This window comes from Alosa alosa, chromosome 14 (assembly GCF_017589495.1).
Source record: "Alosa alosa isolate M-15738 ecotype Scorff River chromosome 14, AALO_Geno_1.1, whole genome shotgun sequence".
Lineage (NCBI taxonomy): Eukaryota > Metazoa > Chordata > Actinopteri > Clupeiformes > Clupeidae > Alosa > Alosa alosa.
In genome coordinates, this window is record NC_063202.1 from 15,873,907 (window position 1) to 15,898,170 (window position 24,264).

Genomic DNA, 24,264 nt, shown 5'->3' on the forward strand with positions numbered 1-24,264 from the left:
TTTTTATTTATATTCTTGGTGCATGGGTTGGCACACAGTATGGAGGTGTATCATAAGCAGGGTAGACTATGCATAACGGTCTACAAGCAGACCAGTTGGGAAACAGCGTCCGATAGATATAGTAAAAGGGGAAGAGAATAAACAGACCATTTATAGTAAAAGAGGAAGAGAAGAGGCAGTCTATGTAAGAGGGGAATGAAAGAGAGAGTGAGTGGATAGAGGTGTTACGAAATATGCATTTAGTTATAGACTAATCACAAAGACTATGCACAAGAGACATAGAGAGCAATAGGTAATATGGTCATTTAATCAGTATTTATTCTATTTATTCATATAATATAGGGATAGAGGGAGAGGTTGCCTGTAGTTAATGTAAGGATGGCAAGGATAGCAGGAGGCAATCAACTGGGGATCTGACATCTCAGATCCGATACCAGAGATACGTGTGCAATCTGGATAATAGGAACATTTTACTATGGATTTTTTTTCTGCACGAACCCTTTGATGTAACTTCACAATGATTAGACAATTCCTTACAGGTGAGATGAGAATCATTTCATGGATGAGTAAAAAAAATGTCTTTCAACATCAGATAGTTTGTGAATCTTTATTGCCCCAGATAAAAGAAAAATGGAGAACCAGTGGACAGTCCGGTTCTTAGCCACACACACAATGATGGAAAACTAATGGAGGAACATCATCGTGACTGTAAAGTAAAATAATACACTTCACTGAAGTCACTGTAGTACAGTACAGCATTCATACACACCACCATAATCATTTCACAAATAGTATAACACAGTCAAGACTAACACTGAAATCTACTGATACAAAGAATATATATTTCTGGAGACAAGCTTTGCCTATATATGAGGGACATTGAAATAGATACTGCATAATGATGGTCGATATACCCTTTGTAAATAAGGGGTATAGGCAAGTGATCATAACAGAATGCAACTGATACCTTCAACCAGAAGAGCTGCTTTCATAACTAGTTCTGCCTAACATCGCCTCAAGTAAACTGATTTTGAGTGATACCTACATAAATATTTGCAAGAAAAACATGGCAGAATGAAATTGGATAGCAGCATATACAAAGGATTCTGTTCATTTTCACATAATATGAAGGCTTGAAAGTAGATTAATAAGAGTCCCAGAAGAGTCCCCATCAGACACATCTACAAAACACCATACATTAATATGATTAGAAGGCTGCATCACAAGCTGTAAACCGCACATACACTGAAACTTTGAAAGTCTGGGAAAACAAATCATTTCCTCATTAAAAACAGTGTATAAATAATACAATATTTAAAACGTTCTATTAAAAAACAAAACAAAAACGAATCAAACCATAACGCCCAGACAGTATTGGTACCCAACATTAGCCTCTCATCACAGAGAGGGGAGAGGCCCCTGGCACTTCATGTGTCAGTCTAGCTGGCTAAAATACCCTGGGTTTCTTTAAGTGTAGCAGTCCAGTTGGCTGAAGGCGGCCCAGGGCATTCAGCACTACTGTTCCTCAATGACGTCCCTGAGAGGAGCAGAGGCCCCAGGAGTGGACACATGCTGGACAGAACGGGTGCAGAACAGGTGTGCAGGTGAGTGTGTGAATTCATGTTCCCAGACCCAGAAGAACCGGCCACGACATGTAGACCATCGGGTGATGAAAGTGTATTCAAGCATGTGAAATAAATCCTGAAGTCAAGCCTGAAAGTGAAGAGAGTGGGATAAATCCACGTGGAGTCCTCTCTCCTGCTGCGGTGTCAGTGTTTTGGGGAGGTGTAGTGCGAGCAACTGCTCTTGGGGTGACGTGGCAGTGAGATCCCGTGATGGTCTCCTTCACTCGCTCACATCCATCTCAGTGAGAACGCAGAAGCAGGAGAACTGAGTAAAGTGTGTGATGGCACCTGGAGGGAAAGGAACAAAACAACATTTTCAGTCAAGACGTCAAAAGGACACAGCCGGACACGAGCAATAGCCATTAGCTATTCCTTGCTATTAACCGCAGCTGTATCTGCAGTGGATCTTGGAAATGTATATTCTGAGCTGGTGAAAAATCAAAAGTTGAAAAAGGAACAAAAAAAGAAGATCGAAGTTAGAAATCATGCAAAAGAACTTTGTCTAAATGGCTAACTAATGGCTGATACAAACATGACAACCATAAACTTTGGGTTTGGGTTGAAGAGACAGGAGCATGGCTGATGTACTCACGCAGCAGCTTTGAGATGATGGGTGGCCTCTTGGATTCTGGGAGATAGATTCCCAGGAAGTAAACTGGCACTCCAGAGAGGGCGATCGCTATACCAATTATGGAGTTCAGCGTGTCACTGTAGAGAGGCACTGCCACCAGGAACACCGTACACAGGCAGAAGATGATGGGGTACAAAAGTGTCAGCTACACACACACACACACACACACACACACACACACACACACACACACACACACACACACACACACACACACACACACACACACACACACACACACACACACACACACAACACACACACACACACACACACACACGAGGAAGAGAAAAGGGACATCAACATCAATCATCAATTCAATAGTTCCATTTTTAGTATTAAGAAAAAAAGTCGCTGGCCGTCTGTAAACTGGATGATTAGCAACCTCACAGATGAGGGTAACAAAATACCCTCCTTTAACAACAACAAAGCACAACTCCCAAGATAGCACTGCTGGTAACTTGCTGCAATACAACAAACTGGTGGCTGCCCCTTGAGCTTTCAAACTAGACATAGATGTTCTCCCCCCACCCCCTTTACCTTCAGAGGTCGGGGTCGGTCTGGTTCCTTCCAGCGTAGGTAGATTTGTCCAGCGATAGACAGACCCACGAAGAACCAGTAACTGAAGCTGTAGTAGTTGATCAGCTGGAAGACGTCCTCCACGGCCAGGTAGATCAGGGCCATAGCACACTGAAACGGAAAGATGAACAGAAATGATGATGAGTGCTGATATACTGTGTTAAATGTAAGAGAAATGGGAGTGGTACAGGAAATGGCACATTATTAATTCAGTTGACCATTAGGAGGTGCTGTGGACCCTGTGTACGGTGTGTCAACGCAGGAATTGACATGGCTTTTTCATAACAATTGCATTCACCATCTTCAATTTTTACTTTTGTGCAAAACACAATGGCTAAAGCTGTTGGCATAATTGCCTTGATACTTGATACTGTGGGAGTTGACATACAGTCACTGACAGAACCATGAGCACAGCGTTCCTGAGGTTTCATGTTGCAATTTAATTCATGTTGCAGAATTTGATTCTGGGTCTGGGTTGTCCAACAGGTGCATCTATTCACTAGCTAAATGGGTAAAATGTCAGACAGAAGTACATTACATTGAAGAGCAGAGCAGGAACAGGAGTGTAGCGTTCCACATGAATCATGGACAAAGCATCCGGCAGATGACCTTCTCGCGACCCCACAAAGAACAGCCTGTACAGAAGACGCAAAACAAACATTCACAGTGCTGCGCAGGAGAGACTCAAACACATATGCTCACAGTCATATACATTACATTTGGCTGACGCATTTATACACTCCTCAGACAAACTGATTCTATATAGCAGCTACACATAAATAAAAGCCATTTACTGAGCTATTGATTGCAACATGATATTGTAAATGAACACGATCAAATATCTTGAACACTGAAACAGGAGCAGTGCAGTCTTCATTTAAAGGAAATCAAAGGAGATCCAACAAGGATGACTGTCCACAGAGATCACAATGCCAGTGAAGACCATTAACTTAATGAAGCACAAACTACATGCAAACCAGACACAGAGTCATAGGGAGTGTATACAATAACAAATATGCTCTATGCACTGACGTTAGTACTTCGTACGATAACATAAATCTACAATAAACTGAACATTAATACAAATAGTACCTGCCATTGGTAGTCTATCACTTTCTGTGGAAACCTAACATTGCTTGGGTTGCTTAATGGCTAACCAATGCCTCCATTTGAACTTTACTGATTAATCCATCAACCCTTTTCCTGAAATACCGCAGAACCCACACAGCAGATGTTTCAGAAGAGAACACATTTCCCTTATGCAGAATGACCCCAGATGGCACGTCACCATATTTACTATGCAAAGGTGTCCCCATAAAATCCAGAGAAGCAGAACTAACTTAAGAGCCTCTGCTAACAGGGACACACATGCAACAGCAACAGAGGCCTCGCCCTGCCCAGGGGCTGAATACCCATCAGCATAAAACCACTGGTGTAATGGGAGTGGTGTGCATGGCACACAGCAAGAACAACCTCTAAATGAGACCGCAAACTTGAGGACAGAAGCCCCTCGTCTGATACGTACTTGGGCTCTCAGACAGACATGAATTACGTTCTTAAAGAGATACAGATGTTTTGGGTCAAACTGAACAACTTTTGTTTTACGATCTTCTCCTTAACAGTACCTTAATGAGGGCTTTGCTCTGGTACACAACTGACTTGCCTGGCTTTGGATCAACACAAAGTTAGCTATTGACAATACTGCCACAGGCCTTGATTGGTGACCATGGTCTCAGATAAGGCTTGAATGTGTTCACGTCCACATTTTTACCTGGACGCGGCGATGATGGAGGCGTTCAGTCCTCCGTAGCAGGACAGAGCCACAGCTATAGGGATGGTCCAGCTCATGACCCCAAGGGTGTGGTCTGCAAACGTCTGGTGGAAAAGGAACATGATGCAGAGATGACTCAACCAAGCTTAAGACTTTTTCACACACCATCAAACAAACCACCATGGCATGTGATCCAGTGCTGTAGTTTTCCACTATGCTGCTTAATGGGTCTACTGGTACTCTTCCTTTACTCTTACGAACTAACCATTTCATAGCATAATTACAGCCATTCATTTAAGCTCAACTCAAGACAAACTTTTGTTATTCCTCCCACACTATTTGAGTTGTTGACACACATTAGTTCAAAGGTCATTCTAGGTTCTGCAGATACACTGATGAATAAATGGATGTAGGGCAGCAACACTTAATCGATTAGTTGTCAATTACTTTGATAATTAAATGGCAGATGCACTGATAAATAAATTGATTATTAAAAACTCACCACCGCCACAGCGTCGCTGGCGAGGATGGCACTCATGTCCAGCACGGCGTAATATGCCACGTTGGTCAGGATGTAGATGATTGTGACAATGGGCATGGAGATGGCGATGGCCAAGGGCAAGTTCCTGAGATTTTAGATCACACAAAGTGATACAGCTCAGTCAAATACATCAGTGCAAGGCAGTAACTAAAGTAAGTAAGTACTTTTATTTATATCCACTGCAGTTTTCATGCAGAGTGCAACACAAAGCGCTCTACACACAGACATCAATACACCACCCACAAATTTTTTTGGCTTTTAGGTTTTCTTTTGAATTATTATGATCTTACTTGTTAAACTATTTCAACTATTGCCCATTCAATCTTTTATTTACTATTACTTTTTGTTTATGTAGAGCACATTGAATGATCCCTGTGCTTGAAATGCGCTATATAAATAAACTTGACTTGTGTGTGCCTGTCTGTTGCAAATTACGATTAAGTTTACAAAGACCTGAACTACTGACAATATGTCTCTGTATCTCAAGAGAATTAAATACAGTCCAGTGCATCAAAAATGTAATGGTTTGTTAAAATAATGTCAAAATACCTCTCAGGATTCTTGATCTCCTCGGTAACAAAGTTAAGCGTGTCCCACCCAGAGTAGGAGAAGAGGGCAGAGTATAAGGCCAGAGCGATGTCCCCTGGCTCTAGGGACGAACCCTGGAAGGAGGCCTCAAAGTTCTTTGTGTTTCCTGTAACACATACACACAATTATTGCTGTGCACTCAAAACACATAAAAAACAGCACCCTGTGGCTTCCCTCAACAGCTGACTCAATTCAGGAAGAAGCACCCACAATGTGAAGTCACACACACACACACAAACTGTGTGTCAGTAGCTCACCTTGGCACAGTTTGACAATCCCTGTGATGATTATGACTATGAGGGCCAGGACTTTGGCATAGGTGAAGAGATCCTGTACGCGGGTGCCCCACTTGACGTAGGCAGAGTTGATGAATGTCAGTAAGCCTAAACAAGAACAAAACATCACTGATGCTGATCTGGACCATTTCCCACACAACTCCAGAACAGTATGGCCATTTAGATGTGGACAAGGCAACCACAAGAGTAAAAATGATGGATTCTACCCTAAGTGACTTTCCACTACGCAAACGGCTTCCATTATTGGGAGAGGAATGATGGATACAAGTCTGTTCACAGAGTGCTTGTGTTTATGTTGAGGTAACCCAATTCTCAGGCTCTGAGAGCTCTTTGCCCTTCTCATCTACAGCTGTTCCCAAAAGACAATTTGTGCTATGTCATACAAATAATCAAATTTATTTTTGGAATAGGACTTAAACCCACCTCATAAATATTACTTCTGATAAACAAATAAACAATGGCTCCATCAGTGCTAGTAGTAATAGTAGTAGTATGTGATATACAAAACTGCCGCCTAGTGCCCGTACAAGCTTTTACTCTGTTTAATGCTTGCGCAGTGTATAGCCTATACAACAACCATAATTTAATTCTGTACTTTTGTTGTTGGTGGTGGCGTTTATGTGATGTGAAAAATGCTAAAATGTCTATATAAATGTACATGAAAAAGTACAAATTATATAATGTACATGAAAAAGTACAAATGATATACATGATCATCTCCATGACCGACATTAATTAAAGCAGTAAAACTTCTTAACAGTGTTTCTATGCAGGACCATGAGAGCTCTCCCACGTCACTGTCACACCAGTGTGAACTCACAGATGCAGGCGGCCGCGATGAGGCGTGAAGCGGAGTACGGCGGCTCACAGGTGGGGAAGAGAGGTTGCACGAGGTAGTTGGCGAACGTGATGGCGATAATCGCCTGACTCGTGGGCTCGATGATGAGCAGCGACGTCCACAGGCGGATGAAGGCGATGAAGCCCCCAAAGGACTCGAGGATGTAGGCGTAGCTGGCCCCTGACTTGGTGATGGTGGTGCCCAGCTCCGCGTAGCACAGTGCCCCGAACACGGAGAAGATGCCGCCGATGGCCCAGATGACCAGCGACAGCCCATAGGAGGCGCTGTAGATGAGCACGCCCTTGGGCGACACAAAGATGCCAGAGCCGATCATGTTGCCCACGATGAGACTGACGCCGTTGAGCAGCGAGATCTCCTTCTTCAGCTGCATGCTCTGCTTGGGCTGACCGGCGTCCCCCGAGCCCTGAGCCGCTGACCCAGGCCCCCCATTGAGCTTCCTCGACTCCTCCTGGTTCTCCATTCCTGTCTGTTGAGCTGGGGTGTGGAGTCCAACGACAAGGAAGGAATAGGAGAGGGGTGTGGGAGCTACTTGTCGGTAGTGTCCAACCTAGAGTACATTCACAGAACACAAGGACAAACAGGAGAGGGCAGAGAAGAGGAGAGAGGGAATGTGAGATTAGAGAGTGTGCGCTGCTTCATTTAAAGCTGTTGTGACTGATGGTAAAAGTTCTTGGTAGTGTTCACTTGCATTAGATGTCATAATAGCAATGCCCTAGTTTCATGGTCACTGCCTGTCAGAGATGCAGGTCTCTGAATGCTTCTAGAGTCTAATTCAAGCTACTTCATTCCAAGTCACTCAGTGAATATTAAAAAACAAGGACGATAAAGTTTTTGGCTTTGCACAAACAATGGCAAAAGGGGCCAAGGGGCAATTAAGAGATCTTTCAAATGAACAAAATCATGCATACCACTTGTCCAAGCTTTTCTATGCTAAGGTCTCTACTCGGCATCATGCGACATCTCAACTTGTGTCTAATGTGTTCACTTGGGTGTGAAGTCAGTTTGTGGCACATCGTGCCATGTGTTAGTCATGTGTCAAATGTGCTATGGACAGAATGATCATCCAAAGCAATTCTCATAAATGTTTAATTTTGTTTCATTTTGTTCTAATAGAGAAAATAGTCCTCAATCGCATAGAGTTTGGTGCCGTTTTGTTTTTTTCAAGCAGGATACTAACATCACAGAAGGCACATTAACCATCAATGAATAAAGAACAGAGACCGGTTTCTGTAAAACCTGTCACCATGACTTGTAGCTTATGTTGCATCTGTGTGCGGGTTGATTCAGGCCATTGCAACAATTGAGTAATACTGTTTGGCATCTGTTTTAGTTGTACGTTTTTTTTTTTTAACAAAACTTCTAATCGTATGCTATTTGCATACTGGCTATTTGCCTCAGCATCAACAATGTATTACTGGCATTCTTGTCTGTTAATATGCCAAGTGTTTGATAGTGCAATAAGAACTAATAGCCTGTCAGTCACGTTGCATTGTTCACCTTTGATTGTAATTATCAATTACCATTGACACTACCCCCACTGACACATCCTTTTATCATAGCCCGTCACTGCATAACTCCCCTTAAGCAGTTCTCTGTAGAGCTCCGGTATACAGGCTGCACTTTTGTTATGTTTGGGTGTTTTTCTTGATGCGTGCTTCTCTATGTCTAGATCATGCTACTGGACGCCTATTTCCCTGTGGATGAATAAATGTATCTAATGTCATCTAATCTAAACGGTTTTGTATTATAGGCTCTTCCTGTTGATCTGTATGCTAGGAATCATTGCAGCTGGATGGTCAGAAGTTTAGGCGTACACCACCATTGAGGCAACGATAACTAAGGCACTTCATTCCCCCAAAAAAACAATGTATTGCAACACTGTAGCATGTATCTATGTATTCAGTGTAGCGACGGTTTCCACTAACGACGCCCCCTGCATCTAAGCACTGGTTGAACTACACTCAGAAGTTCAGACGTTTTAGTTTCAGCAGTTCAGTGTTTCAGAATCAGTCCATCAACGGTAAGATAATGTACAGGACAGCTCCACACTGAATGCATTTCAAATCAGTGACATTTTCATTTGAAAGCAAATTCATTTCGAAATGACAGCAAAAAAATGAGCAATGTGATCTCTCGTCAGAAAAGCATCAGAAAACAAGTTTGAGTGTGACTTGAAAGTTGACATAAGACACCAATATAGCCTATCGTGGCGAACATAGTTGTCATATAATGTGATGTGCACCAGACAGAACCTTAACCATAACAGAAACACAAACAAAGGAAACGACAACGCGTCCAACTTACTTGCGAACGAAAAATAACACGGAGATAACCGTTCTTTTAGAGTTCCCTGACCTTGCTCAAACCACAGATGACAATTTTAACCCGTCTTATAACAGATAGATATGCGATTGAACTACTTTATTGTGTTTGGAAAGTCAAGTTTCGGTAAGCCATCAGTGAGTCAGTCAGCCCCCTCCTCCTCTAATCGTAAAGGAACAAAACAACGATACTCCGTGAGTCAGTCAGCTGAGAAACAGCGACGCTACAGCGCAGAACAAAGCTTGTTCCCGCAAGTTATCAAACACACGGTCCATCATCCAAGACGGTGGAAATGAACCAAAGCCATATTAAATAAGCACAGGTAACCCAACCTTTCCAGACTGCGCAGTTTGAAGTTAAATGCAGCTACGACAAGTAGTCAACTGAAGCCTTAACATAGCCTCTACCACCACTAGTGTAGGCTACTGAATCAGACTGTGGCCTCATTTACCTAAATGTTATGTTTTTATTTTTTTAATTCAACAGACAATTTTCAGCGCATAAGACACAGGACATACGTAATGGAAGCTGTGCAATTAATAAGCTAAAATGAGATCTTGCTTTAGGATGATGAACTTGGAAGAGCCTTGCAGTTGTCTGGTCAATTTGGTAGGACTATCTGTAGGCTACCAGGTATCCATTGCTAGACAAGATTGTCGCCTGTATTTGGTTAAAAATGTTGAATGAAACAAAATATTTTCAGAAACCACCTTACCTTGGTATAGCACGATTTTCTCTCTAGACTGGTCCCAGGATGTAGGCTAGTTTATCGGGAGCATCACCAAGCCATCACCCGCAACCGCAACACTGAAGCTAGAATGTCACGTGACACCGGCAATAATCACGTGAAGAAATTGCCAAAGCACAAACGCTGTCCCTTCTTTTATTTTAAGTACAGTCCACCACGTATGGAACGTTGTAAAATCTGGGAATCTATTGCATGCGCATGACATTAAACTACCTGTGTTTGTCTGGCTATATTGCCTTGAACTCCACCCATAGGCGGAGCTTTGCCCCACATGAGCAAAATGTTTTGGGAACGAGCCCCAATGGCAACCCACTAAAGTGTGCCGATATGTAAGATGGTATACAGCTGGTATTCGCAATTTGGTCCAAGCGTATACCCTAGCAATATAATATAATATATAATATAATTATTTTCCTTTTGTATGAATCCAATCCATTGTCAAAATCACATGTTAATCACATCTTGAATTTCCCCTGGGGATCAATAAAGTATCTATCTATCTATCTATCTATCTAACCTGTATTTTGGATGAGATAAACTCTTAGAGGGAAAAGAGGCTATAATGAAGAGGATGAACTAATGTTAATAGTCTCTCTGTCTACATAAGTTGGAGATAGAAAGTTAGAAAATGATTTCAGGGAGGAGGTATGTAGAATCTCATGGAGGCACCTATTCCCCTAGAGAGGGGAAGCATAGGTCTAGTTTAGCTACAGGCTCATGCAATTAGACACACGCTGTGAGAAGACAACGGTATGCAAGAGGACTACTGTAGCTTTTGGTGGAAAATATGCAGTTGGGGCCCAGACTGAGCCAGCAAGATAAATCCAAATGTATTACAAAATAAATCTATAACCGTGACTCTACAACTTATAATATTGCATTACATGAAATATTATAATTTCAACTTAATTAACAAAAACAGAATTTTCAAAGCTCTCAGGAAAAAAAATAAGAAACATTTGAGAACACTGAATTGCACTGAAATGGAATTTTGGATAAAATATATTTGACCCAGTCTCTTGTTACAAGATACAGCAGTACATCAGCACATAGTCCCCAGACTCCCCACTCAGCACAAGCATGTGGAAAACCGTACGTAAAGGACCACATAAAACAGATATATCCATATTAAAATGGTGCTTAATGGCACAATGCAAAGTAAACATTAAAATCAGTTTGGATGTATAATTCTGTAAGGTGCATACATTTCTACAATGAACATTTCCCCAGCAAAAGGTGTAGATTTGTTCTCTCAGTACAGAAAAACAAAGTTTAGATTTAAAGTTTAGATCACTGATATTATTTCATCCTTTTGAAAATCATGAAAAACAATTAACACAAAAAGATAAAATGCATTTAAAACAGAAAAGGAAACTGGAAAGCATGCAAAGCAAATATATATGTTTTATAAAAACTACAGATAGATAAGTCTTTCACCAAACCTACAAGAGCCATTAAATACACTTTGTTTCTATGTGGGGCATCCACATCACCTGATAAAGTTAATCAGGTGATAGCAAGTGACACATCACTCACATAAGACAATCTGACAGACAGACTTATAAGCTTCAAAAGTCTTTGGTTTCGTCTGTTCTGAGAGTGTCCTTCATCTTCATTAAGATAATAGCTTTCACACCTTCACTGATTAAATACTTCCACAATGTCTCCACATTGGTTTTAAGTGTATGGTGTATATACTGGTAGGTGGCATGGAACATAACAACAAATGTTATCAGGTTCACATTTTGTCAGTTTCATTGGCACACCCATCAGTCGTGTTTAAGTGCCTGTGTTTCTGTTAAGATAAAACAGTCAGCTAGTTCAGCTCCTCAGTCCTCAAAGTCCTCTTTCTGTCCATTCAGTGTTTGTGCTCAACACACTCTGGTGTTTATACACACTTGGACGTTTTTTTATATGAGAACTAAGCAAGAAATCCATGTGTAAATACATACAGTTATTAAGAGTCCTTATAGTGACCCTTCAAAATAAGTGGAAGAAGTTCAAGATCACTCTTTCCTTATGGCTTCCTAATGTAACACAGTCAAAAGCAGGAAGGGCAAAAGATGGATCTTTTCTTTTTTGTCATCTTCATTTTTCCACATCAATTTGGCCTCTCTGTCATCAGCACTCCCAAAATGTCTGATTCAGTGAGCCAGTTGAGTTCTGTCTCTGGTGGCAATGGTGGTGGAGGTGGCAGAAACCAGCCCGAGCGTGACCGCCACCAGGGCGGCGACCCTCTCCCCGAGGCAGCAGCAGGTGTCGAGCATGCAGCGTGTGCGGGCCGCCAGAGTGACCGCGGCGGTGATGATCTCGTAGGCCTCGTGGCTCAGGGCCTGGCGAGAGCGAAGCACGTCCAGCAGGTGGTTGAGGCGCCCCTCTGTCATCCACCTGACAATGAGCTCACGCCGCTCCAGCAGCAGGCCACAGCAGCTCACACGGCGCAGGGGAGACGAGCTCGGCAGGCCTGGGGGCAGGAGAGAAAGGTCAAAGGTGAAAGTTCAGTGGGGGTACTAAGACAAACTTGCTGACACCTACTCACAAACGACCTATGGGACACATATTCCTAAATACTACTGCAACTCATCTGGGTTTACACCATCCATTTACTGTGCTCTCTGCATTGTGACATTATCACACTTGCATCACCTTGTTACGTTTCATGGTAAGGTGTGTGATTTAACACAGCGCATGCAGGGTCATATCTAGTGGGTATATTTGGTTTATGAAGCAAAGACTATTAATCATGCTAGATGTGGGCACTCAGACTTACAACTCTCATACAATCTGTTTTCTGTTTCATGCGGAAACAAATGGAGGCTCAGCTGGAGAAGTTTGGAGAGAAACAAACACTCTCCCGGGGGAGGAAGCGCAATGGGCCCTGATAAGGCTGCGGAGACACGGCTGAGCAGGAAGCCAGGGGAGCGAGGGAGCGAGGGCTGCCCGACAGAACTGCTTACGATGCACAAGCGCCGCGCTCCACACAAGGCCAGGGCCACACACAGGCCCACCAGGGGCCTGCCACTGTGTTTGTAACCCCTCACACTTTTTTTGTTGTTTTTCGCAGAAACAAAGCAATGAAGTGTGTGAACAAGTTTCTCCGATCCCGACTGAGCATTGCGTATCAAATCACAGGCAGGATGGTATTCCCTGACTTGTAATAAGACTTGACCTGGGCCTGAGAGTTTGGAATGGGAACTTCCATTAAAAACAAACTTTCGTCACAGATTAGCCTGGCACATTGTAAGACGACCAGGCGACCAAACAACCATGAATATGGGATCATCAATAAAAGAATATGTGTGAGGTGCTTCATAATTATTATCTATGTTGTTGTTCCTTAAATATATTATAAAGAGTTAGCAAAGAATGGTAGCAGCAGTTCCAGGCATGAGCTGGAGACTCACCCGGGTTCTTAGATCTGGCCTGGGCATGGGAAGGTGCCATGGGAGTGGATCTGGAGCTGGAGTTGGAGCTGGGTGGAGAGGGGCTCTTAAAAGGGGGGGATACTGTTAAAGCTCTGCCGGTCAACTGGACTCTGGCCTTGGGAGATTCTGAGCACGGTGAGGTCTGGTTCTTCCCACCTAGAGAGAGAATGAAAGCAACTTCATTAGAAATGTACTTCCATACACGTAACTTCATTACACTGCAATCACAAAACAAACCGCTTAATTTCTTACCTAACAAATCAAACTTGCACTTGGGCCTTCACATATCGTCAGGTCTAATAGACGGAGAAATCACGGAGTAATTTACGTACAGCATGTTTTTTTCTTCACAAACAGAAAACCAGCTAGCACTATCAATTGTTTACAGACTGAATGAATAAGGTCCTTATGTATTCAAGGACTTGAGAAGTTATTTTTGTTCTCAGAGGACATACCAAATCATTTCCGCCGTTTTAAACAACACAAGCAGGACAGTAAAATCTATAACGGTAAAGAGGAGCACCAGAGACATTCAGCGCACAACGCAGACAGGACAAAGACAGTGGCTGAATCCTTCCACATTCATCCTGGTGACAGCAGCACTCTCTGCACAACAGTCTGCCAGTTTCCCTCCAAATCCATTTAGTAACGATACCAAGAGATCTACCTCAGACAAACATGTCAATATGCCTTTACTCTGCATACTAATTGTATTTTCTTATATTTTTGTAAGCAATAACATCCAGTTAGGATCATTACGAAAATGCACTGGAGATGTCTACCCCAACCACATCATGCATGAAATTTAAAGGTACACCTGCTGAGACTCTAAGGAATTGGTAACGTCCTTGGTATCCTCTTAAGAGATACTCACTCTGACTGTAGTTGTCAAATGGAGGGCAAATACAATATTGTGTGTAAGTGTAATTGCTATGAACTGAACGCAAGGTGATGGAACTATGACCTGACTGAGATGCATCAGGGTTGGCGATAAACTATTCAAATGTGAGAATGACTAATAACACAAACTTAGTTTGGCTGAACCTTTGCTGGGCTTGCAGGCAGCTGTTTGACTCAAGGACAGGCTTGTGGTTTGCACAAGATAGCACTTCTCTTACACTTCCCTATCAGCAGTGAAGTATTAGGAATTGTTTTGTCTCATCTTGGATCATAAAAAATGATACCTAATATTGGTCTTTATAAAAGTCATCTTCTCTTCATACAACTTCTTGAGAACTCCGGTGGAATATTTTACATAGATCTCTGTTTCTTGAAGTCACCGAGTACTGTCTGTAAGAAAAAACCGAAAACAATCGGTTTTACCTAGCTCGAGTTGCTACAGCCAACAGTTAGAGCATCCAGGCAGCTACGGTGCTACACTCCATGCCCCCAGAGTAAAGCACTGTAGCTGCCAGGCTGCAGCAACTCAAGCTAGGTAAACTGATTATTTTCAGGGGGTTTTTGTACAGACAGTGTTTGGTGACCTTGAGAAGCGGAGATCTACGTGAAAAATCACTCCTTTATGTGCCAAGCTATGACTCAAACAAACCCAAAAGCCATGTAACAGGGCAGCTCTGAGTTCTTAATAAGGAAATAAAACAAAGCACTTGCCGAAGCAGCCTCGCCTGTGTTGGCCATTCCTGGGGGGTGAGGGAAGAGGAGAGCCTTTGCTGGGGCTACTTCCAGACGATGTAGGAGTCTGTAAGGGAGGCCGTGGGATATCCATGGGCAGCGTTTTGGAATGCATGAACTTGTAGTCAGCAGAGTTCTTTAGAGCAAACACAATGGTATTCTAAGTTGAATGACATCATTCACCTTTTTTGGATTTTAGGTTTGAATATAAGTCTAATCTCGAGAAGAAAACATTACTGAATCTGTTTCACTAAACACTGGCAGCAGTTGCTGTTTTACCTCAAGATTGTTCAGCTCAATGGGAATTTCCCAGGCTGGTGAGTCTTGACAGCTCAGCAGTGCCCTCTCCTGGTCATAGTAAAGAACAACATGCAATTTATCAGAGAACTGTCCTAGAGAACTCTTACTGGTGAAACAAAACAAAACCAGGCATGCTAGGCATGTCTGACTTCTCAGGCAAGAAAAAAAAGACAGGGATATAAATAAATTAGTGGTTCAAGACAGGCAGACTAGCAACACCTGTCAAACAAGTTTGTTGTTGTAATGCAGTTGTGAGAAAGTGTGTTGTCTGCACAATGTAGCTCCTTTTTAGTGCAATTTTAATGAGATTCCCAAAGGCTGGATATGTCACTGTTTTTGGGACTCTCTTTAAATTTGCACTGAAAGGGATCCACAGTGTGCGGACTTCTACATAATTTCTCATATTGCACTGCGTGATGCGCGCACCACTTTGACAATTTTGTGTAATGCAGTTGTGAGTATTATAACATATCATAAGCACCTTAATCTCCTTCAAGTGGAGAGCAGCTTTGCCTGGGGCCATGGGGTCAAAGGAAAGCAAGGCCATTCTCAGGACCCCAATACAGTCTAAACACAAACACAAAGACAGAAGAAAGGATTTAAAATAACTCTGCAGATAACAACGAAACAACAGGTGTGGAAGTCATATAGACCCTTTCAGACTGTTCCTAGAGGGTTTCCTGTTGAAACGTTCAAAACCAATGCAAAAATAATTTTGAAATTAAAATGACTTCAGCGTAATGTCGATTTTAAAACTTTTTTGTCCCCAAGTTAAAATTAGCTCAATGTTGTTTTCTGTACCACCGGATATCCCTTAGGAATGCACATGTTTGTTTATGCCGTTGAAAGGATATAAAGATAAAGGTCAACATAATAAAACCCAACCAAACCAAACCCAATATACTTCCTGCTGACCTTCCGCAGATGGACGTCTCTCGGGGTCACTGTTCCAGCAACTCAAAGCAAGCTCAGTGAGGGCATGGAGATGGGGTGTATCTGACGGCAACAAACTGCTTTCTGATCCCTGCTCCAAACTTTGCTCTGCACCATGCAATATTAACTGCTGCTGTACCAAATCTGAAATGAGTAAAGACACATCAAGCATCTTTAACTCATGTATCATGTGCTATACTGTTGAGCGAGTACTGTATTGAAATGAGATAAAAAGAGCCTTTCTATACCACAGTGACATGTTAAGACACACATATGGGACACACATACCTATGCTGTGCACATAAAGAGATAAGGCTTGATAAGCCTGCATACCTTCAGAAGTGTGTTGTCTGTTTAATGTTTCCCAAAGAAGGACGCCAAAACTAGAAGGGGAACAGAGTATTGCTTGAGATATACCCATTGCTAAACTGCACTGTGTAAATACGCTCTCTGTGATATCAAATTAGCTTTGATAAACTGTCTAATACAAAGTAGGACACAGTAGGGCATTGCTATTTATTAACTTGTATGTATACTTGAAATATTGGGGCTAAGGCAGCTTTGCACAGACATCACTTCAAGTAATAAAGAAGAGTGCCATAAATCAGCTGTCTTATCAAATTTGTTCCCACAGAAGAGGAAGTGCATCGGGTGATAAAATAGAGCGCTAACGTGCGCTAGCTCACCTGTACATGTCCGTTTTCACTGAACTCCCACTCCCATGCAATGCTTCTGGTGAGAAGTAGGCCAGGTTTCTGTAGCAGGGCCTGACCCTTTGAGAGGGGTAGGACTCTGGCAGCCCCCAATCGCATAACTGGACAAATAACCACACAAGACAACCGAGCAGAGTTAAACAGAACCGTATATTAGACATGTTTTGCCTTTGAAAGTTCTTAAAATCCAACTCTGTGTTCCAACTCTGTCTTAAAATCCAAGTCAGAGTTAATCATAACCATATAGCATGTTTTGCCTTTGAAAACTTTTCAAATACACCTCGGTTCCAACTCTGTCTTAAAATCCAACCCAGAGTTAATCATAACCATATATAAAAGGCATGTTTTGCCTTTGAAAGCTCTTCAGATCCCACTCTGCTCTTGTCTTGGACAGCTGTCTGGATGAGTACCTTGGCGCGGTATTGCTGGTCCAGGAGAACGTGCGTGGCTCTGAGGGCCAGGTGAGGAAGAGGGATCGAGTGAAGGTGAGACAGGCCCTCTGCAACGTCACAGAGCAAGCGCAAGCGGAGGCAGACGGGGAATTCAGGGTACAGCTTTGTCTGAAACACACACACACAGAGGGAGGGAGGAGGGAGAGAGAGAGAGAGTTTCAGAAATTCATCGCTTTGGTATGCATGATATGTGAACTGGAGGTTTTCTCAGGTGCTTTGTTACACACAGCTCTGCTGCACACAACACTGAAACATTGGCATAGCAGCATATTGCTTGATTTGACACACCCTATGGGGGTTTTCTGTATTCTGTAAATGTATTATATGGCAGTGGGCCTGACTTGCAATGGATGTTCTTGAATAAACCATTTAAAAATAAAAGCATCTCAAGAGGGTATTTCACAAAGAACTTGGGTAAAAATAACATTGTTCTCCCTTCTGTAAGACACACTTGGCTAGATTATCTTTAGAAAAGTAAGATGTCATCATGAAGCCGGAACAGTGCCAAGCTTTGCATACCTCATGTAGGAGTAAATGCAGTGATCCCTCTGTCATCCATTCCGACACCAGACCAGAGAAGAAACGCGTCCGATACACACCAAGCGGAACCAAAAGTCTCTCAGCCTTCACCTGGTGTGGTTGTAAGGTGTTCCTCACTCTCTCACCACCACTGACAACAAGTGAAATTGTGCATGTTTACAAACAAAGACTATAAAAGCTCACAAGCCAACGAAGAGTTGCTAGACTAGCCCTGGCAGCGAATTTAATTTGCTGCGGCTAGGGGCGCGTCTAGATTTCTAGGCTAACACAGTACAGTAAAAACAGTACAATCCTGTAATGTTGTCACATAGGGAGCTTTTTACCTTTGAGATGTAGAATGACTTGGCAATAGTTTCACCGCTACAAGCCGCCCTGTGCCCTTGTATCTGCCCCGCAGGGAAGCTTCTGCGCTAGTCGCTGTCAGAGTCAAATTCAGAATATCTCCCTCTTCAATCTGTGGCAACTGGTGAAGAAGATTATCCATTCTTCGGATCCTCAAATTAATATCATGCAGAGCACACACCACTGCTTAGCTCTACAGACTTACATTTACACCGCTTCGCAGAAGTAGGCTATGAGACCAACACTCTAGCTTGGGAGCGACTTGTTTTGGGTTGGGGTGCTGTCGTCGTGGACATCCCCTGCTGCCCGCGTGGCAAGTGACACAATCTGTTTACGTGCAATTTCATTGGCTGCTCACAAACCGAAATCCCCTTGTGCTGTAGTTTTGTGATTGCTCAGTGCTTTCCTTTCATTTCGGGTCTTTACAAGAACCGAGCGCAAGTATTCTACAGGGCAAGAAACCTGGCTAATAATTACGCCAAATCTCTTCGTAGCCTCGTATTGAGAGAATGTACACAATGCATACAATAACGCTTGTACGAGATAACATGACATGCCTATTCTTGTATCACATTTCTAAATACTTTTATTTATTTTTTCTTTTCTTTTTTGAAAACATTCAGGTCTTCCATTCCATTCTTGTGTAGCCTAATAATTATGGTTTTCCACCACCTCTGATAAGAATTCTCTTCAAATTTTACCGGTTTAAACCAGGGAGTGTTTGCACAACAGTGTTTTCTTCATGTCAAGCGATATGTAGGCCTACTCTATACTCTTGGGTGCTGTTGAATCTCTGAATAAGCTAAGCCTGTTTCACCGTTTGTCGCTATTTTGAGCACTGGGGAAATTCCCTGCTCGCTTCAGTGTCACAGGGCCAGGGGTCTTGAAATGTAAAACTTTCCCTGTTTCTTGAGTACTGCGTTTTAAGCAGGCTCATAGCTGCTATTCACCCACTAGGCAAATGCAGAAGTAGGTCCACTAAAGCACTACAGAGCATTTAAACTATGTGTCGACTGTTATGATGACGAATTAGTGAGTGTGGCTTTTTTCCGTTGACAGTGATGTTTCCACTGTTACTTTCTGTACCCTTACAAATAATGATACTTAAAGTTCATTTTATTAAGTAAACTTGCAGTTGAAGTAGCCTGTAATTCCCAAGTTTACTTTGTGTGGTAAATTAACTTATATATGTATGTACTATATTTTAATAATTGTAAGTGAAGATACTAGTTACATAGTTCTAGCACATGTTTTAGTTCATGATAGTATACTTAAAGTATCCTCAGTAAAGTCCCTGACAAAAGTCTTACTCTGAAAGGTGCACCATGTTTAAAGTGAAGCCTGGCCATGACCAGGTGATGCTAGGCCTATATTGCTTCCTCTAGCACTGATAATCAGCTGCATATAAAGGGGTACAATCATTCAAATATTTGGACATCCTTGGAGAAAAAATCATACTGTCCATAGAAACCAATGGAAATGTAAGGTGAGTAAACCTGACTCTATATTGTCCATTAGAAATGGGCTGATATTTCTCAGGAATGCTTTCACAGCTGACGTCTGACTACCCATAACCCAGGGATGGGCAAAAATACATTAGGATGTTTTTAAAAATAAAACACCTAATACCCTCATTTCGAATGTATTAAAATAAACTACAAAATACAGTAACCATATTATGTATCAAAATAAAATATTTTGTATTTAAAATATTTGTATTTTGAAACTATAGTAAAAAAACAATGTATACAATTTGGCCCCTGTGATACCAAATTGTATACCGTATGCAAGTTCATGTAGAATTGATCAGAATTAAGAATGATTCAAGAATTTACATTTAGCCATTTAGCTGACAGAACTTTCAATTAACCACATTATAATCAATAGGCCAAAATCATAATTGTGTATCTGTGCCGAGGTTCCTAATTCAAGTCCAGTGCAGAACTGAGGAAGAAAATCATAAGACTATGTTTCTTGATGTTCCAGTATGTGAGAAAATTGATACCTAAATATCTCCAACCTCAAGTATGCAGCTAATAAGGAAATAAAATTGTTACTTAGACAAGGTGAACTTCTCCCCACTGTGGAATGCAGAAAGGGATGCTACTAGGAAGGGAATTCAAACACACTCAACATCTTACCATCTATTGATGTCATTGTGGTTCATTGAGATATCTGTCATTTTTTCCCTGTTAAGGATTAGCACAGAGGCAATAGGATTGTTTGCCTGCAATAGTATACCATATACAAGTTAATATAGTGTGATCAGAATTTGTGTAGTCAGAATTAAGAATCATTCAAGAATTTACATTTACATTTAGTAATTTAGCTCAGTGGTTCTTAGTAAACTGGGGGTCGGCAAAAATATGTGAGGGGTCGTGAAATGGTTTTTAGACCAACATGTTAAAAGACTAGGATATTCAGTAGCCCCAGATGTCGGCCTAGGCATCCAATTCACAGTGTTTCCATAATGTTCCTTCAAAAGTAGATGTTTACACAAACTTAAACCTCTACCTCTTGCAATGATGAGCTTGAAGATCCTGTATAAGCTTACCAGTGACAGAACACCATGCAGCCCTTTTTCCCCACAGGAGCGCCTGTTATACATTGGATGCATGCTAGTTATCCTTTGGAAAATAATAAATCAGATTGTCAAAAGAAACCATTGACATTATGCCTTTGGTGTACATAGCCTACCTATGAGAGAAGACAATTTCCACATCCGCAACATTTCCCAAAGTAAAAACACATTTTGCCAGTTGGAGACAGGGGTCGCGAGACTTGGCCAGTGTTTTTTGGGGGGTTGCCAGTTCAAAAAGTTTAAGAACCACTATTTAGCTAATGCTTTAATCAAAACTGACTGACAGTGCTTTCAATTAACCACAACCACAAGAAATTGGACAGACCAGATTCAAATGTTTGTCGGATCCGACTGATTGTGGGCTAAAATAGCAGTGCTATAAGCCAGCACCAATTAGAGGCTCCTTGCATCATTTTGTGCTTTTATGACATAATCACATAGAGAGTATTTTGCAGTATTTTTAAAATACAAAAATACACACCAATAAAGTATTTTGATACAAATTACAGAACCATTTTCTTCAACCCAATAAAATACAAATTTCAAAATATTATTTTTTATTTGAAATACATATTTTAAAGTATTAGAAATACTACCCATCCCTGCTATAACCTTAGTACTATTTTAACAATGACAGATTTTAACAATGAGTGCAATCAGTTCAAAAGACACGTTTTGTGAAGGGGGACAAGACTTTTGACCATGTCAGTTTGACAGTATTCACTTCCCGCAGCATTTTGGTGATATTTTGTGTTGAATTTGGGGAAACCAATTGTTGTGTCAGTTGTTTTGAGCTATTGAAATGGTCATGGTTTGTTTGTTTTTTCAAAGCTTTTGAAAACAAACAAACCATTTGCTTAAAAACTTTTGTCAGGGACTGTCTAAGTTTAATAGTTTTTATACTGCAAGTATACTTAGTAGTTTTTTCACATCCTTCTTTTAAAGTATACAGTATACTGCTAGGTTTTCATTCAGGTATTATTTTTATACACAAAGCATACTTTTAACAGCCCTTTAAGTAGTCTTAAAGTTCACTAATAGTAATAACATTACCAGTGGACTACATACATAAATTCACACATAATAAACACACATGTCTCTAGCCCGATTATCATCCCTTCTGTGAAAGTCAGAGCCACATGGCCCTTGTTCCAGCTGAACCCAAGATTTCATAGCCTAAACCTTTTTTTAGTATTTTGTAATTTTATGTAAGTTGAAACTTTCATGGCTGGAGCTGGGCAGGACCCTAAACGATCCGTACTGATACAACTTTTAGCCTACTAAGTTACTTAATATTAATTTGCATATTGGCTGAGCAATAAACCACACTGACTGTGAAACCCTGAAGTGAAGTTCCTTAAATTGACTGATTCTATCACAGGTTATATGAGAGGTCGGATCAGCCACAGTCATTCCTTTTGTTTCCCCTTCTGGCTAAGCGGCTAAGGTACAGCCCCCTTATTGCAGGCCTTGAAAGTCAGAGGTAGGGAAGTGGGGATTAGTCAGAGTCCAAGTACATCCGCTGAAAATGAGAGCTCTATCTTCAGAATGACTCACAAGTTTATTTCTACTTCACAAGTTTATTTCTAGTTTATTTCTACTTACATTTTTATCAGCAAAAACTGAAACCCTATAATCATTCTCTCTCCCTGTCTACAGTAGTACTGTGCAAAAGTAGTATGCCACCATTATATTTGTTTTCTTAGCAATGCCATAATGACCGCATATATTTATTTCTCATTCACTTTGTGAGAATACAACCAGAAAAACACAAAAACGAGTGGCTTGGGTTCCAGTCCTAGGCCACCATTAGATGTGTTGTTTTAGTTATTATGTTATTATGATTAATGTTGTCAGAGACAGCATCCCATTCCCCAAAACACACTCCATCACAGGGTTAAACGACTACAGGCCCTGACGTTGCCCTGACGTCTGTGGTCATGAAACCTTTTGAAAGACTGGTGTTGAGCCACCTGAAGGACATAACAGGACCCCCGATGGACTCCCTGCAGTCTACAGGGCGAACAGGTTGGCGGATGATACCATCAGTTTGGGACTGCAATACATCCTGCACCACCTCGACTCCCCAGGGACATATGTCAGGATCCTGTTTGTGGACTTAAGCTTGGCATTCAACACCATCATCCCTGAACTCCTACATCAGAAGCTCACCCAGTTCTCAGTGCCTGCCACCACCTGTCAGTGGATCATCAGCTTCCTGATTGACAGGCAGCAGCATGTCAGACTGGGGAGCATCTCATCCAATTCAAAATCCGGTCCACCAGCACTGGCGCCCCCACGGGGTGTGTCCTCTCCCCGCTGCTCATCTCCCTCTACACTAATGACTGTACCTCAGAGAACCTGTCTGTGAAAGTCCTAAAGTTTGCAGATGACACCACCATCATGGGTTTGATCCAGGATGGTGACGAGTCTGCTTACAGACAGGAGGTGGAACAGCTGGTTCAATGGTGCAGTCAGAACCACCTGGAGTTAAACCCCAAGAAGTCCAGGAGGGAAAGGGCCTTGATTACAATGGAGTTTGAATACAATGGAATTTACTTTGCAGTAACGATACCAACTCATTATATTATCTACTAAGACAAATTGATACTCTGATAAGAAACAATAGTAAACTATTACCAAACAATTACTAACTAGTTTTTGTGGGAAATACACAAAGTTTCCCATCTTTTCTTCTATAAGTAAAGTGTAATCAGATAAAAGTCCACGGCCAGAAAGTTCAGCAGACTGTGATTTAGGTGATACTTGTTGTTTTGATATCAAGGACAAGTTTCAACTCTCAACTTAACTGCACAGCATCAGGCTTAAATTATCAAGTGATGTTAGCATGGACTCACACTAGTCAAATACGAGATAAACTGAGAAACAAAAAAACACATTATATTATAACTATACTAAACATATATACTATGTTATCAATATAAAATAACAAACATTATGATTTTGGACAGTTGATATTGAAACATTATGCGTTTAAGCGTTATGTCATCTTCTATGGAAGCTGCCAATATAGCCCATTACAGCTGTGATTCTATCCTGAGGCAATATGAAAATCTCCCCTTTCCAACACCACTTAATGTAGCTTCACCCTTCACCAGGATCCTGCGTGAAGCCCCAAGTGAGTAATCTCCCTCTCTGAGGCTGGAGTGGTCTTGTGACCGAGCTGATGAAAGACACGCCTAGTCTGTGTGTGTGACACGAGTATGTTTCAGTTGTGGGACCGCTCCAGTCTGTGGCCTGTGTCTTTTGTTGTGATGTTTCAGTTCTGCATTTTTTTTAAAAGCAGTTGAAAAGGCAACTTCCTCCTCTACAATTCAAGTAGACTATGGGTGCGATAGCGAAGTGAAAGATCATCTTTAATAAAC

At 41.6% G+C, this 24,264-nt stretch overlaps 2 protein-coding genes across 3 annotated transcripts; both read right to left on the bottom strand.

Annotated features, from left to right (window-relative positions):
• Positions 1 to 593: 593 nt before the first annotated feature.
• On the bottom strand, positions 594 to 10,228 carry slc7a6 (solute carrier family 7 member 6). Of its 2 annotated transcripts, none has more exons than XM_048262375.1 (10): positions 9,928 to 10,228; positions 6,852 to 7,437; positions 5,993 to 6,118; positions 5,697 to 5,841; positions 5,109 to 5,232; positions 4,607 to 4,710; positions 3,374 to 3,470; positions 2,797 to 2,946; positions 2,218 to 2,401; positions 594 to 1,913 (listed from the first exon to the last, which is right to left on the bottom strand). In XM_048262375.1, the coding sequence occupies exons 2-10, from the start codon at positions 7,348 to 7,350 to the stop codon at positions 1,846 to 1,848; spliced, it is 1,497 nt and encodes a 498-aa protein (XP_048118332.1). In that variant the 5' UTR covers positions 7,351 to 7,437; positions 9,928 to 10,228; the 3' UTR covers positions 594 to 1,845. The 2 variants fall into 2 exon arrangements, with proteins under 2 accessions (XP_048118332.1, XP_048118333.1); XM_048262376.1 differs by lacking the exon at positions 9,928 to 10,228 and adding an exon at positions 9,195 to 9,323.
• A 716-nt stretch (positions 10,229 to 10,944) lies between these two features.
• On the bottom strand, positions 10,945 to 18,580 carry si:dkey-181f22.4 (receptor-interacting serine/threonine-protein kinase 2). Its single transcript, XM_048262373.1, has 11 exons — positions 18,279 to 18,580; positions 17,935 to 18,085; positions 17,374 to 17,523; positions 16,937 to 17,064; positions 16,584 to 16,633; positions 16,233 to 16,394; positions 15,799 to 15,884; positions 15,297 to 15,365; positions 14,997 to 15,153; positions 13,365 to 13,541; positions 10,945 to 12,424 (listed from the first exon to the last, which is right to left on the bottom strand). The coding sequence occupies exons 1-11, from the start codon at positions 18,437 to 18,439 to the stop codon at positions 12,105 to 12,107; spliced, it is 1,611 nt and encodes a 536-aa protein (XP_048118330.1). The 5' UTR covers positions 18,440 to 18,580; the 3' UTR covers positions 10,945 to 12,104.
• Between the last annotated feature and the right edge of the window lie 5,684 nt (positions 18,581 to 24,264).